Genomic DNA, 16,438 nt, shown 5'->3' with positions numbered 1-16,438 from the left:
TCACAACTCCAAACTGATTTGAGACCAACTGGCAGCAGTCTGGAGTTACTAACTTCCACGCTGCCATCACCATTCGCTTCTGCACCGAGAGCGCGTCTCTCATTTGCAGGGTGTCCCTGCCCAGCAGGGCTAGGGTGAGCTCAGCACACAGTTCCAGGAAGGCGGCTTACCTCATCCAAAAGTTCTGCTGTCACTGCTCATCATCCCAGACCTGCATAACAATGCGATCCCACCACTCAGTTCTAGGCTCCCATGCCCAAAAGCGACAATCCACCATGTTCAGCGGTTCCGTGAATGCCAAAAGTTATCCGGTATTGCTTCTATCCACGGTGCACAGCAGGTCAGGCAACTGTGAATCCCGCTGAGATCAGAACTTCATGATTAACTGCACTGCCATTCACAATGTGCTACTGATAGCTAGAAGAGCATTTGATAGCAGTGCGGGATCCATCCTTTCAGACAGATGGCACGGTGAGCAGAAAACAAGGGACATTGAAAAAATGCCTTGAGCCAAAGACGGAAGCACATAGTACGCTGGGATGGAAAGCAATGCATCATGGGACACTGACTCATGATGTGCTGCAATCCACTCTACCTTCCCATAAGACCTAGCGGCAGAAGGCGGAGAGCTGAACTGTGGGATAGCTACCCATAGTGCATTACCCTCACTGTTGATGCTACTGCCCCAAGTGTGGATGTGCTCTGCTGACGGAGGAAGACTGTGTGAACACACAACGACGATTTTCTTTTGGCACTTTTTTGATCATCAACCAAACTTTCAGCGAAAAAACTCCACCAGTGTAGACATGGCCTAAGTTTGCCTCTCAACATTGAAGCATTTTTCTGGATATCGTTTTCTCTGGGCTTATCTAGATGCTCACAGTATAAATAAAACAGGGAGGGAACAGAAAAATTTGTATGCACTATGTAATTAACATGCTAAATTCATTGCTACAAGGCATTCCTTGGCAAACAGCCTAATGCAATTCACAAAAGGGAATTCACAGTTACAGCCACTAGAGAAAATAGTACCCGGACTGCCTATGCCTCAAAGCATGTTGGTTAGTTATTACCACTTGGGGAATGAGGGGCATTAAAAATATTGCCAATCATGGTGTAACACTGCATTACACCAGGGGAGGGGGGAGAGGGCAAACTATAGCCCATGGGATTGCCAGTCCCATGGCACCACATGCCCTGCACTGCTCCGGGAAGCGGCCAGCACCACGTCCCTGCGCCCCCTGGGGAAAGATGGGGGGGCCCAGAGGGCTCCATGTGTTGTCCTTGCCTGCAGGTACCGCCCCCCGCAGCTCCCATTGGCCAGGAACGGGGAACTGCAGCCAATGGGAACTTCAGGGGTGGTACCCACAGGCAAGGACAGCATGCAGAGCCCTCTGCCCCGCCACCCCAGGGGCCACAGGGACATGGTGCCGGCCACTTCCGGGAGCAGCACAGTGCAAGGCCAGGGCAGGCAGGGAGCTTGTCTTAGCCCTGCTGCGCACCGCTCTCACCCCAGCGCCACTCCAGATAAGCAGCACCAGGCTGGAGCCCACACTCCAGACCCATCATGTACCCCAACCCCTTGCAGAGTCCCCTGCCGCACCCCAACCCCCTGCCTTGAGCCTCCTCCCACACTGTGCACCCCAACCCCCCGTCCCAGCCCTACATTCATGGCCCTACATGCAATTTCCCTACATGCTCAGGCCAAAAAGTTTGCCAACCCCTGCACTACATAATTGGCTGAATACATTAGGAACCATTTAGTTCCAAGCGTCCTATCAACCTATCAAGAAGAGTGCTTACAGGAATTTAGGACAAAATTTTCTTGCAGTGGTGGTATCCAATCTTCTTAGCTTGGAGCCAAACATTTTATTTCAAAACTGGCCAGTGCCACACAATAATATGGAAAAAGTCTGTCCCATTACACTTACTTTGCAGAGCTTGGGGAGCTGGAACCACCCATAAATGCCTAAAATTAGGGAAATTCCAAGCATGCGTAGAGCTGTAGAACTGATAAATGAAATTGTTTTCAATTGTTCACTTTATTAATGTAACTTCTGTTCACCATTCACTACACTTGCCTATTCTGTAACTTCTGTTCCATATTGTAATTCAAACCCCATTTTAAAACACTCACTCCATTTTGTAAAAGCTTCCTCCAACCTTCATTTTTGCAAACCCTGCTGTAATCTTATTAGTTTAGTTTAGATGTGTGAATGAGGTATGTATGAATGATGGAATCAACCTCCAGCCCCAGCCTGTCCTGATGATATAAAGTTCAAATACCAACGGCTGAAGACCTAGACAAAGCTCTAAACAAAGTAAGAAGCATCCACCCTAAAAAGAAAAGGACAACAGAACAACAGAAGGAAGATCAAAGCCAGGTCCAAGGCTGAAAGTCAAGCCTGCAATTGATGGGTGATCAATCTAAACCCAGAGGCAGCGTGACACAGCAAGACCTATAGACTTTGAATCCAAACTAAAAGCCTATAAAAAAGAAGGGTGAGATGAGAAATTCTGGGTAACATTCTGCTGCCAACATGGAAGAACTTCGGTGCCTGCCCAACAGGGATCCAGCTCAGCCTTGTGCCCAGCTTTCCTGGCCAGTTAGCTGCCACAAGCTACGAACCCAAGCTGCAAAATCAAGCCATGAACTTAAGCTATCTTCAGGACTGGTAACTATGCAGCAGCTGCAGAACACCTGATGAATGTGGGTGTGTGTGTGTATAGGTATTAGGTATAGTGTGTGTGTGTGTGTGTGTGTGTGTGTATGTAGGTATTAGATATAATGTGTGTGTATAAGAATTAAGATATTAGTTATTAGTCATAAATTGTTATCATAATAAATGTGGCATCTTTGCCTTGTCCCCTTTAATAAGATCCTGCTGGTTTTTACTGGTCTAATATAATTGGTATAACAGAGCCAGCACAGCAAGTTTCAACATGTCCCTTCCCTCATCTTTGCACTCAGGGTTGTGAAGAGTGTTATAGTCTGGCTATTCCCAGCTGACTTGTGGTCCACCGGCGAAATACCCAGTGAGCATAAGTTACAGCAACCCACAGACCTGTAAATATGCACTTACTGGTCTAAAATAAGTGTTTAGAGACTCCTAAAATGTCAATGTGTGTGTCTAATATGACTACAGGTTTGGAACCATGGCCTGCAAGTTTTTCAGAAGTGTTTTAAACTTAACTGAACATAATGAAACCACCTTATCCCCTTAAACAACCATACTAGAGATTTTCATTCCCGAACGCAAAGCAACAATACATTTCTTGCTTAGAGCCAGCTCAGGTATGCTGGCACCCCACAACACATTGCTCTCATTTCTCCAACTAATCTGTCCAGTCCTGTATTTCTCAGTTGTACTTTTAAATGAGCTTCACTGCATAGGTGGCTTGTTAAATGTGTAATCTGAATTTTCACTCAATGTAATAAATTCATCAGAAACAACACAGGTATGATAAAGATGCTTACTCTGCAATATGGCAACACATAGTTAAATAGTATCAGAAGGGTAGCCGTCTTAGTCTGGATCTGTAAAAGCAGCAAAGAATTCCGTGGCACCTTATAGACAGACGTTTTGGAGCATGAGCTTTCGTGGGTGAATATCCGCTTCGTCGGATGCAGATCCAGACTAACATGGCTACCCCTCTGATACTTGACACCATGCAAGGGACTGCATTTAGCCGTATGGAGTGGAAACCCATTAAAAACATGCATCCCACGAAGGAGGTATTCCCCCACGAAAGCTCATGCTCCAAAACGTCTGTTAGTCTATAAGGTGCCACAGGATTCTTTGCTGCTTTTACAGTTAAATAGAGTGATCTGAGGATTACAACACTGTATAATGCGGCTATAACAAAACCTCGCTGTTATAATGATTGCTTAGTCCCCAATACTGACACAGCAAAAATTTGTAGACTTGTTGAAACTTCCTAAATAGTTAAAAAGGTATACATAACTGAGATCACACTTTCTGCTCAGTCATATACAGTGAGTCCCTCAAATTTCAACCATGACCCAGAATCTTATGCACCAGCAGCAGGCATGTTCAAATCTGGGGCCTTGATAACTAATCAGAAGGTTCTGGAACACATTTAAGAGCCAAAAACAAACCCACACCAAAGGAGAAGAGAAGCAGGTTCACTTAATCAGCCAGGTGCAGGGAGGGAAGCAAAGTGCTACAGTAACAAAATAAGAACAACAAATGGATATGTAGAAGTTGTGCAGCCAGCAGCTTTGGCCTGTTAAACCCAGGGTTGTGAGTTCAATCCTCGAGGGGACCATTTAGGGAACTGGAGTAAAAATCTGTCTGGAGACTTGTCCTACTTTGAGCAGAGGGTTGGACTAGATGACTTCCTGAGGTCCCTTCCAACCCTAATATTCTACGATTCTAGCTCAGGACTGACCTGGGAGCAAGCGGCCAAGCATTAAGCAGGACGCCCACCCCACGTCCTTTCACAGTTACCCCGTGAACAGCGCCTACAGGGGAGACTACTGCTGAGCCCAGCACATCCTAACCTACAACTACAGTCACACACAAGACCCGTGTCCCCAAACACAGGGACACCCACGGTCCACCCTGCGCCCCGGCCCTTGGCCCAAGCCCCCCGAGGTTACCCCCAGTCCGGCTGCCGCCCCGGCCCGGACAGGCCCGCACACCGCCGCCGGACCCCGCGCCAGTACCTGGGCCCCCGGCCAGCAGCCGGATGACGCCGCGGGTGCGGAAGACCTCGCGGGCGGCCAGCTGCGCGTCCCCGCCGTGCACCGTATAGTGCTCGCCGCGCTCGAAGAAGCGCACGGTGGTGTCAGGCTTGTCGGGCAACGCCAACACCGCGCGCACGAAACCGCCCTCGGCGCCCGAGCCCTCCGGCCACAGCGACTCCGCCGCAGACCCAGGCACCACCGACGCCATGCTGCAATCTCCCGCCAGCACCACCGCCAGTCAGCGCACGGCTCCGCCAATCACCGCGCGGCCGGCAAGTGCGTCACCCGCGCGCCGGGTTCTATCCCCGCCCCTATCCCGGTGCGGGTGGAGCTTTTGCTGTTAGTTGTGCTGCGGACGCCCTGCGCTCACAGGGCCATGAGCCCGCTGCTGTTCCGCGTTGTACTGCGGCCACTGCTGGAGGCGGAGCTGTCTCCTGCCTGGAGGGCTTTGCTGTGTCCGTAACGGGGCGGGGCGCTATGGTTGGGCCTGCTTCCCAGCCTGGTTATCAGCGATCCCTCCTCCCTGTCCCTCCTAGACCTCTGGCCCTGCTGCCATGGAACTGCCTTCTCGCCAAGTATCCCCCAGCCCCCAGTGAGCCGAGAGCCCACGTTTGTGCCCACGAGATCCTCTCGTGCATGCTCCTCCTCCAGCTCCTGAGCCTCTTATACCTGAGCTCAGCTCCACTGGCTGCGGGGGGAGCCCGCATTGCCAAGCGCAAGCATTCAAAAAGCAAAAGAGTTTTAAAAAATAATTGGTCTTACGGTCTTTTAATTTGGGGCGAGGAGGGGTGTTAGGGCTTTTTTCAAATTTTGCACCACAACCCTGACGATGAGAAACTTACATTTATTGACAATGAAAACTTCCCGTGACTCTCAGGAGCTGGAGTTTTTAAAAGACCGCTTAATACTGCAAGACTGGCTGCAAAACTCACAAGAGTTGGCAACAGAAAGGAATGTCTGCTGCAAGACAACCAACAGCAGCAATAGCTGAGAGCAATCATAAACTCATGCTGAGGTATATTCTGTTTTTTTAATCTAAACCAATGACCCATATCCTTTATTAATAGTGTGTACTTTGTCCACATTACAACAGTAACCATGCATAGGGTCATACTCATACCCTGTGTACATTATGTGTACATAATTTTATAGGGGGTGTAACACAGATGCTGTTTTGTAAAAGTAATCACTGTCTTCTATTTCTTCAAACATACGTGGTCACTTATCCGCTCAGTGATGCACCTTTGTAAGACAGGCACCTTGTGCCTCTAGGGCAGTGGTTTTCAAACTTTTTTTCTGGCAACCCAGTTAAAGGAAATTGTTGATGCCCATGACCTAACGGAGCTGGGGATGAGGGGATTAGGAAGGGCTCAGGGCTGGGGCAGAGGGTTTGCGTGCGGGGGTGAGGGATGCGGGGTGGGGCTGGGAATGAGAGGTTCAGGCTGTAGGAGGGGGCTCTGGGCAGGGAGTTGGGGTCCAGGAGGGGATCGGGGCTCTGGGCTGGGGTTGCAGGCTCTGGGGTGGGGCCGGGGATAAGGGGTTTTGGGGGCCTGGGGCAGGGAGTTGGGGCACAGGCTTACCTTGGGTGGCTCCTGGTCAGTGACACAGTGGGGATGCTTAGACAGGCTTCCTCCCTCTCATGGCACCGCTGACCGGAAGCGGCCAGCAGCATGTCCAGCTCCTAGGCGGAGGTACGCAAGTAGTTCTGCGTGGCTGTCACCCGTAGGCACTGTCCCCCTCCTCCCCCCCAAGCTCCCATTGGCCAGGAGTGTGGAGCTGGTGCTCAGGGCAGGGGCAGCGCATGGAGCCCTGTGGCCACTCTGCCTAGGAGCCAGACCTGCTGGCAGCTTCCAGGGGCACAGCGCGGTGTCAGACCAGGTAGGAACTAGCCTGCCTTACCTGGGCAGCACCGCCAATGGGACTTTTAACGACTCAGTGCCTTACATTCCATGGCCCTGTACTGGGTCACAACCCACAGTTTGAAAACCACTGCTCTAGGGAATTGTCAGTAAGGGCAAGATAAACATCACCCATTAGCTTGGGCCAAATGACTTGCTAGCACTGATTTTATTCTCTTAGACATGATTTTTTTTTATATCAAGCAGTCTAGAGTCTAGTACTGCTGCAGGGTGTGGTGATCAGAGTCCACTATGTTTAGAAACAGGAATAGATAAATCATGGCTCACAATGAAAGCTACTCATTCATTTTACCAAGCTCACCATGCTTGACCCTGTAAATAATAACTATATTAACATCAAAAGGTTTTACAAATAACGCGCTAAGGCCTGTTTCTCATTGTACACTTATTACACAAAAAATCCTAATGCATATGATCTGAAGGGTTTCTCTCTTATGTTGTGTCTGTGAGGAAGACAATTAGGGAAGAAGGCCTTAATACAATTTAGATGACTTCTAAAGAACACATTTGTTTGTCTCTGGAAGGAAGCATTTTGAGTGCACCATATTTTCAAATATTTTCCAAGGTAAGCTATATCCATATTCCCTTCTAAGAAGTCTGTCACTGTCACACTGTGTGACCTTGGACAAGTGACTTCATCCTTCCGACTCAAGATTTCCAAATCTGTACTTATCCATCTATCTCACAAGGAGTTGTGAGGAATAAGTAGCAATATACCATACCATACTTTAAATGTGTGACACATTATATATATGCTATGTATTATTACTGGAAAGGAAAGGGGTTGGGTCTCTTTCTGGAAGAGCATATAGATATATTCTAAATGCAAAAACTAATGTTAGGGAAAAGTAGGACTGTCTAGTGATTAAAAAATTTAAATGCAGGATTAATCACACTTAATAATAAAATGCCATTTATTTAAATAGTTTTGGTATTTTCTACATTTTCAAATATATTGATTTCAATTACAACACAATTCAACATGTACAGTGCTCACTTTATATTGTTATTTTTATTACAAATATTTGCACTGTTAAAATACAGCATTGTCTCCCCTAAATGTAAACAAACTTGTTCGTCTGAGCGATTGGCTGAACAAGAAGTAAGACTGAGTGAACTTTTAGGATCTAAAGTTTTATATTGTTTTATTTTTAGTACAGTTATGTAACAAATAAAATCTACATTTGTTAGTTGCACTTTCATGATAAAGAGATTGCATTACAGTACTTGTATAAGCTGAATTGAAAAATGCTATTTCTTTTGTTTATCATTTTTATAGTGCAGATATACGTAATTAATATAATATAATAATAATATAATAAATAATAATATCAAGTGAGCACTGTACACTTTGTATTCTGTATTGTAATTGAAATCAATGTATTTGAAAGGTAGAAAAACATCCACAAATATTTAATACATTTTGATTGGTATTCTATTGTTTAACATTGTGAATAAATGTGCCATTAACCATGATTAATTTTTTGAGTTAATCACATGAGTTAACTGCAATTAATCAACAGCACAAGTGAAAAGTTATAGTTGAAAATTAAGCACACAAAATTTAATAAATTTAAATATTACGGTTCCTACATCAATCATAGATTAGTACATCCTACTCATCAAAAAATATAACAAATATGTTAAAACAGGGTTATTGAGGTTTCAAAGGCAAGCCCTCAAAAGTAAGGAAGTTTACAGTTGCCCATGCAACTTAATTCGGCCCTCTTGTGCATATACATTATGATACAGTCTTTAATTAAATTGATCACAAGCTATTTTTTCCACAGGACCTCTGGCTCCTGCAATGCACACATTAGATGCACTAGAGGCAGAATTAATGTTGCCCAAATAACTATAAGTCTGTCATTTGTTAACTTTGGAGTGCTTGACTTCATAAGCTGGATAACTCTCCTTTAATATAATTCCTTTGTATGTAATTATGATATGCAAACACGCACATTTAACGTAAACAAGAAAGCCACCTCTGCTTGAAAGTACAAATGGGGCAAGATAAAAAAACATGCCTAAGAGCAGGCATGGGAGTATAGTAGCTGTGACAGAGAAGCCCTTTTATGGTTCACTACTCTGTATCAGCAGCTCATCAGGCCTGCCATACTCACTGCACCTCACACACTGGTGTCATGATATTTATTTAAAAGGTGACATAATATATTGTTTGAAATCTAATAACACATTGGTCATTGATGTGAGTGTGAAATATTTGTAACAACTCTGTAGGTGAAATTATGGATACCCTCTGATATTATGTCCTGAAGACTACAAACAAACAAAGGTGACAAAAAGGGGTTTCTTCTGTATAAAGAGGAAAGAAAATATGGTGGCAAATGTCCTGTTCAGGAAAGAGGGCTGTGACCTGTTGCCTCTAACCACCATACAGCTCTGTAAGCCCCTAGCCCCCAGGAGCGAGGGATGCTCAGCTAAGAAACTGTTAAGTACACTGGTGATCAGGGACAGCTCCAGGGTTTTTGCCGCCCCAAGCAGCAAAAAAACAAAAAACCAACGCGATTGCAATCAGCTCTACTGCTGCCGCTTCAGTCTTTGGTGGCAATCGGTGGCTGGTCCTTCGCTCCGAGAGGGAGTGAGAGATCCGCCGCCGAAGACCCGGATGTGCTGCCCCTCTCTATTGGCTACCCCAAGCACCTGCTTGGTGACTGGAGCCGGCCCTGCTGGTGATGATGCAGTTATGAGCTGACTTCACATTTTGCTTGGGAACATTTCTGGACTAAGCCCCTATTGCCCTTCTAAAGGGGTTAAGACTGTAAGAGTGGTCAGTGGACACAGAGAACAGAAACTTTCTCCACCCACTGCTGGGGAGACTTGGCAGCTACTTCAAGACACTGAAAAGGTCCATCGGGGCACTATTCCAGCCATGCCATTACAAAATTGTTGGAGAACACAGGTGACAACCTACTTCCTCGGCAACGTCATGATCTACAGTCAGAGCTGGGAAGACTACCTAGAACGTGTAAGTGCCGTACTACAACCCCTCAAGGTGGTTGTTCTGAGAGTGAACTCTGCTAAATATCACCTGGGCTACATACCTCAGGTACACACTGTAAAAAGACGAGATGCAAACCTTGGTGGGTAAGGTCCAGGTCCTCCAGATGTGCTCCATGCCCAATTCAAAGAAACAGGTAAGCCACTTCTTAGGGCTGGCAGGATACTACCAACGGTTTATTTCCAGATTTTTGACAATTACAGCCCCTGTTATGAATCGCCTTAACAATAATAGCCCAAAGAAGATTAAGTAGAAGAAGACTTGTGACGAGGTCTTTCAAATCCTTAAGGCCCACCTTTGCCAAGAACCTGTCTTGTATAACCCTGAAGTCACCAGAGAATTCCTGCTACAGTCTGATGCCTCTGGTGTGGGATTAGAAACCATTTTATTCCAGGTGGTGGACGGAAATGAACACCTTATTCTCTATCTTTGTTGAAAGTTATTTCCAAGGGAGAGGGTTTATCCTGTAATTTAAAAAAGAGAGGCATTGACAGTGAAATGGGACTACATTTTGGGCGGTCACGTCATCTTAGTCACCAACCATACCCCACTATGTTGGCTGTACACCATGAAGGAAATCAACCTCCTAATTATGAGGTGGTACCAGTCCCTCTAGTCCTTCTCCTTCTGCATCCATCACATGCCTGGAAGAACCCACCTGAATGCTGATTTTTTTTTTCATGAGGTGGGAAAGAACCAATGCAGGAAGGGCATACCACAAATAAGGTTGTGGGGGGATGTGTGATGGAGCAGGGAGGTCTCACACCAACAGAGGAGATGTTGAAGAGAGTCTTTGGGCCCCGCTAGCCCCATGCTGCTATACCTGCAGCCAATGACAAGCCTAGAGGCAGAATGAAAGGAGAGAACCTGGCTTAATTCAGGGCTGATACCTAAGGACTGGAAATATGCAATTACTGTCCCACTGAGAAAATGGAATAAGTTGTGCTCAAGACTTGAGGCATACAGAACAATTCCATCACAGCATGTTTAGATAAAACCATGGAAAGATTGGTAATGGAGAAATTACTAGTGCACCTAGCAAGAAATAGGTTCATAGATTGAACACAGAGTGGGTTCAGAAGAGAGAGGAGTGCAATTGTCCACATTGTAAGGAAAGAGATAGAAGCACAAAAAATGCATGAAAACCAAAGAATTCATTATAGTAACCTTCCTGGCCATAGAAAAAAACTATGATGCAATATAGAGAGAGGGACTACTTCATAAAGTGGCCTCCATGGCTATTATAGGGAAAATGTACAGGTGGATAAGGGACTTCTTAAACAAAAGAATTATACAAATCCAAATAAGGAAAGCTTTTTCCAATGTATATTCAACTGCAAATGGAACTCCACAGAGAAGTGTGAGTAGCCCTGTCATAAACATATAGTTAAGGGTTAATGTCTCTCTTACCTGTAAAGGGTTAACAAACAGGGACCCCAAACACCTGACCAGAGGACCAATCAGAAGACAAGATACTTTCAAATCTCATGGGAGGGAAGCCTTTGTTTGTGGGTTTTGGGTTTGGTTTTGTTCTCTCTGGGTCCTGGACGGGACTAGAGGTGCAACCAGGTTTCTGCCAATCTCCCTGCTACAGTCTCTTATCTATTCAAAATTGTGAGTAAGAAAAAAGGCGGTTATAGTCATTTAATTTGTTTTTTTATTTGCATATGTGTACTTGCTGGAAGTAGCTTAAATTGTGTTTCTGCTGGAGAAAGTTTCTTTCTATTGTTTATAAGTTGAAAGACCCTGTAACTGTTTACCATCTAAAGTGCAGAGATAAACCTTTTACTTTTTCTTTCTTTTTTTTATTAAAAGTTCTGCTTTTAAGACCTGTTAATTTTTCTCTCCTAATTAAGGCTCAAAGAAATTGAGTCTGTATATACCAGGGAATTGATGGGAAGCAAGGAGGGAAAGGTAAATTTGTATTGCCTCTGGGTGAGGGGGAGAGAGAAACTTGATCTCTCTGTGTTGTGTTTCAAGAAATTGATATCAGGCAATCTCCTAGTGTTCCCAGGGCAGGAAGGAGCTGGGATGGAAAAGGGAGGGGGAAGGGAATGGTTTATTTCCCTTTGTTGTGAGACCCAAGAAATTTGGGTCTTGGGACCCCCAGGGAAGGTTTTGGGGGGAGACCAGAGTCTGTCAGGTGCTCTACTCTAAGTCCTGATTGGTGGCAGCCTATCAGATCTAAGCTGGTAATTAAGCTTAGGGGAATTCATGCTAGTACCCATATTTTGGACGCTAAGGTCCAGAATTGGGAATTATACTATGATAAGTCCGACCTTCTTTAACATCATAATAAATGATCTCCCTAAGGAGATGAGTATAGGAATAGTGATCACATTATTTGCTGATGACTGTGCCATATGAACCAAAAGCACCACCAAAAGAATCACTGATGCAGTTAAGAGAAGTGCAGAATGGGGAAACAGGTGGGATTTCAAATTCTCTATAGACAAACCTAAGGGAATGATCTTCACAACAAGGACAATCCAAAAAGATGCAAAGTTCTATCTATACAACTTACAGTTCTATAAATATAGTGAAAAATTACAAATTTGTAGCTATGATATTTGATATCAAACTCAATTGAAAATATTAAAGCTAAGTGCAAAGGTAGAAGTAACTTACTTAAAAGTATCTCTAGAACATCCTAGGGAACGGATAAGAAAATGGTGATAATGCTCTATAGAGTGCTAATTAGACAAATTATTGACTCGTATTGATGCCAGGCCTTTGGGTCACCAGTCAACACAAATCTGAAAAAAATAGATTATATCCAAGCACAGGCATTGTGTATTGCACGTGGTGCCTTCATTACTTCACCTCAGTGTGTACTACAGAAGATAGTCAGTGAAATACCTATCAGTCTTAGAATGAAACTCCTAGACTTAACCTTTTGGGCCAAAGTACTAGTTTATAGTGAATTTGACAACACAAAGCTAATATGTAATGATTGTTGGGAACTACATGGAGATTGGGTAGGACAAAAAATCAAAACTCCTAGTGTAAGCAGGGTACAAAAGTGGATAAAGGATCTTAATGAAAAGAAATGATTAAAAGAGACCAAAATCTATAGCTATGGGAAAATACTCTGTCACTGGAAAACCATTCCCCCTGAGATAGACATGCAATTATATAATGAAATAAATAAAAGGAGAAGACCGATAAATATGCAAGATATAGCAAATCAATATATTTGTGATAAGTGGGGACACTGTTGCCAAACAAATGCAGATGGCTCCAAAGAGGAAGGAATAGGAATTATGCTAGCACTAAATTTAGATGTATGGCCAGCTGCCCCCATCCTGTCTGATTCCTTATTAGGGCTGTAGGCAATGTATAGTGCCTGCCAGCAGAAGGGATATTCTTAATGAAATATTACTGCTAACAACCAAACTGGCACAATTGAATATAACTATAATAATAGCATGGATCACAACACACATAGGGATAACAGGCAATGAATTGGTGGACAAACAGGTAAAAGATACTATTAACCATGAATAAGTTGTCCTAGGAATCCCTGTAAGAAAACTGGAATTTAAACACCTAATCAAAAATGAGCTAAGGAAGGAATGTCAAGAACTCTAGGCAAATGAAACAAAGGGCAAACAATTCCGAGAAGTATGCCCAACATTTGAAAATGTTGATATAATACAAGGCCCCGAGAGGAAGAGTGAAGTGGCTTTATTTAGCATTCTAAATGGATTAAATAGTAGTTCATTTCTGATTAACAAATATAAAATGGATTATGTGTAATAGGTAAGGTCCAGGAAATGATAGATCATATCCTTTGGGACTGTACAGATTGTACCACTGAAAGGAGGTGTTTATTTAGAAAACTCAGAGGTCTTAAAATAACATTTTCCTTGCAATGTTTTTCAAGAATACAAGGAAAATGTGGCCCAATATAAAAAGCTCTTCTGCAATTTTTTAAGAGTACCGGTGCAAGACTCTAAGTCATGAACAAGATCTGAAGTACAGTGGATGGTGGTCATAGACTCAGAAATTAGTCTGTTATGCCACAAAACCCAAGAAATAGTAGTAGTTCCGGTTTGATTGGTGAGGCAACAGGACATAGCTCTGTCTCTCCGTGTGAAGGGAGCTTTTCTGGTGGAGAAACAGGCCCGACAGTCAGGGCAGCCACTGGGGGAGAAGAACTTAGTCCCCAGGAGAGAGTGACTGTTTTGGACTTTGAGGATGACTCCAGTAGTGAGTTGACTTTACTTTTTGCTTGGGAACATTTTGGGGCTAAGCTCCTCCAGTCCGCCAAAGGGGTGAAGACTGTAAGAATGCTCAGTGGATGCAGGGGACAGAGACTTCCTGCCCTATTCCCTTCACCACCACCCTGGATACCCATGGCCTTATCAGGCTGCTGGGAAGATCCACAAGGGGCTGCTATTCCAACCACACCATTACAGTTCTATATATTTAATTATGTTTCTGCTTGGAGCAAGACACAGCTTGCTTAAATTAACCAACTTAAAAAAAAACGTGCTTTATGATTTGTCCTACTCTGAGTTGGGGCTGGTTCCAGGCACCTGCTAAAGAAGCAGGTGCTTGGGGTAGCCAATACCAAGGGGTGGCACTCCAGCCGCTATTGGAGCGGCCCGTCCGGGTCTTCAGCGGCAATTTGGCGGTGGGGGTCTCAGTCCATCTCAGAGTGAAGGACCTGCTGCCAAATTGCCACAGAAGAGTGGAGTGGCACAATTGCGCTGCTGCACCTTTTTTTTTTTTTCTGCTTGGGGCGGCAGAAAAACTGGCACTGGCCCTGAGCCTACTTTAACCTTTTTAATCTTTATTTTAAAAAGGTTTATAAAGTATCATATTTTTTTACACTTTCTACAGAGATTTTTAAAATGCCTGCTCCCTCGTCCAAGGAACTTGTGCAAATGGAAAATTAAGATAATATTTATTGTGTGTCATATAGCTGGATGTAGCGTTTAGAATCTTCCAGTATAGCTTTTAAAAAAGGAAACAAGGAAACTGATTGAAGTCTGCGTCAGCGTGGCTGCAGGACTCAGGCACTCTCACTTCTGGTTTCTCTTTTCCCTCATCCCCCGACATATTAATTTGTATGTAATTATACTATTTGCTAGTAAGTGCTTGCTCAGTAAAGAGACAAAACTAGGTAAAGCCCAGTGCAACTGCTTAAAAAAAGAGATTAATAGAAAGCAATTGTTGAAACAGTTCTGAACAATGCAAATAACCATTTAAAGAGCTGATCTACACACAGTTTATGTACCTTTCTAACTATCTCAGTTTAGGAATAGATATGGTTAAAGCAATACAACGCCCTAGAGTGGATGCAGTTTTGCTAGTTTAAAAGTGCCTTTGTTGATATAGCTTATCTTTGTAAACTACACCGATATAAGTACCTTTATATCAGTATAACTGCATCTACATTAGGGGGCTTAACTTTGTGTTTCTAAACCAAAATAAAACTGTGCAGCAAGTGTGTGTAAACAATCCCTAAGAAAATAAAGAAACACAGACTTTATTATAAAAACAACAAGGACTCCTCCTTGTTTCTGCTGATACAGACTAACATGGCTGCCACTCTGAAAGAATTCATTATGTTACTGCCAGATCAGCTCTTTGCACTATAGCAGCGTTAACTCTTGTAGTGTTATTAGCAAACAAAAACTAAGTTTAGTGGCAGTTAAGGTTGCAACAAGACATACTCTATCCACCCCAAACCGTAAAAGCATGGAAATAAGCATGCAAAACCTTAACAGTGACCTCATATGCTTTTATATCAATTATATCGACAGCACCTCTGAGTGTCACACATGTTGTGTATTTAGGAAATTATTCTGCTGTAACGCTGCTGAGGTCACTGTTAAGGTTTTGCATTAAAGTGCAAGTTTGATGAAGCTGGGGTGCATGGTACATGGCCATCCAACATCTTGACAGATGAAAAGAAACATGACAAAGTCAGTCCGTCAATGGTGCATGACAGTCGTGTGAGAGAAGAGCCTGATGTACAAGCGGTAGACCTTCCCAGAGTGGCTACAGGTCCACTCTCCAGATGGAGGTTGGAGCAAACTCTCCTTCCTGGCTTGCCTATGGGCCTCAGCCTGGGCTCTCTGATGGCTCTCTATGATGACTGCTCCAGACTGAGCAATTCTGGGCAGGGTTCTTCCAGTTGTCAATGGGAATGCTGAATGTCTTGAAACCTTGCTTGAGCGTGTAGCTGTATTGGAGCTTTGGCCTTCGTCTGCATTGTGGGCAGTTCTTAAGCTGGCCATAAAGCCAGAGGTGCCGGAAGAGGGGGCAAGGGTAACTCAGACAATGCTTCGTTTTCATGCTGGATAGTTGCTTTCATTCTTAAATAGGGAGAGCTCTTTTGGTGGACAGCCAGTTTTCGACAGAATTTTGTATATGCCATTCCTGCTAAACCGTATCAAAGGACTTTTGTAGGTCAACAAATCATTCATAGAGAAATGCAACAAGCGCAAGAAGCTGGGGTACATACACACCTTTTGGTATCTGTTGCAGATGGAAGTGAAACTCTTGTGGAGTGTGTTATCAATAGTGTTGCATGGCAATATAAAGGTAGAAAAGAATGCACACATTTTTCCCCTTGTTTCCACTCTTTTAAGATTTTGTGTCAATGAATCATGTCTTGTTGCAATCTTAACTGTCCCAAAACATAGTTTATTTGCTGATTTCCTATTTTTTTATTCAGCTTTAGTGTACCTCATTAGATAGCTCTGCAGAATCAGGGAGAAAGGAAGCTGCACCTGCCTGAGATCACATGGAGGAACTACACTGCTAAAGCTG

The 16,438-nt window shown here is 44.0% G+C and overlaps 1 protein-coding gene across 2 annotated transcripts in view; it reads right to left on the bottom strand.

Moving 5' to 3' along the window:
• MSH2 (mutS homolog 2) overlaps positions 1 to 6,381 on the bottom strand; it is a 123,787-nt gene extending 117,406 nt beyond the window's left edge. Inside the window, exon 1 of one of the 2 annotated variants that reach the window (XM_030557718.1) lies at positions 6,292 to 6,381. Coding sequence is in view for 1 of the 2 variants with exons in the window: in XM_030557717.1 (XP_030413577.1) it covers positions 4,691 to 4,919 (229 nt within the window). In the remaining variant the exon portion in view is untranslated. Of the gene's footprint in view, positions 1 to 4,690; positions 5,015 to 6,291 lie in introns of those variants that run through there. The other variant, XM_030557717.1, reaches the window with a different exon arrangement.
• Positions 6,382 to 16,438: the final 10,057 nt, after the last annotated feature.

Source organism: Gopherus evgoodei, chromosome 3 (genome assembly GCF_007399415.2).
Source record: "Gopherus evgoodei ecotype Sinaloan lineage chromosome 3, rGopEvg1_v1.p, whole genome shotgun sequence".
NCBI classification, from domain to species: Eukaryota; Metazoa; Chordata; order Testudines; family Testudinidae; genus Gopherus; species Gopherus evgoodei.
This window is presented reverse-complemented; position numbering and strand designations above follow the sequence as displayed.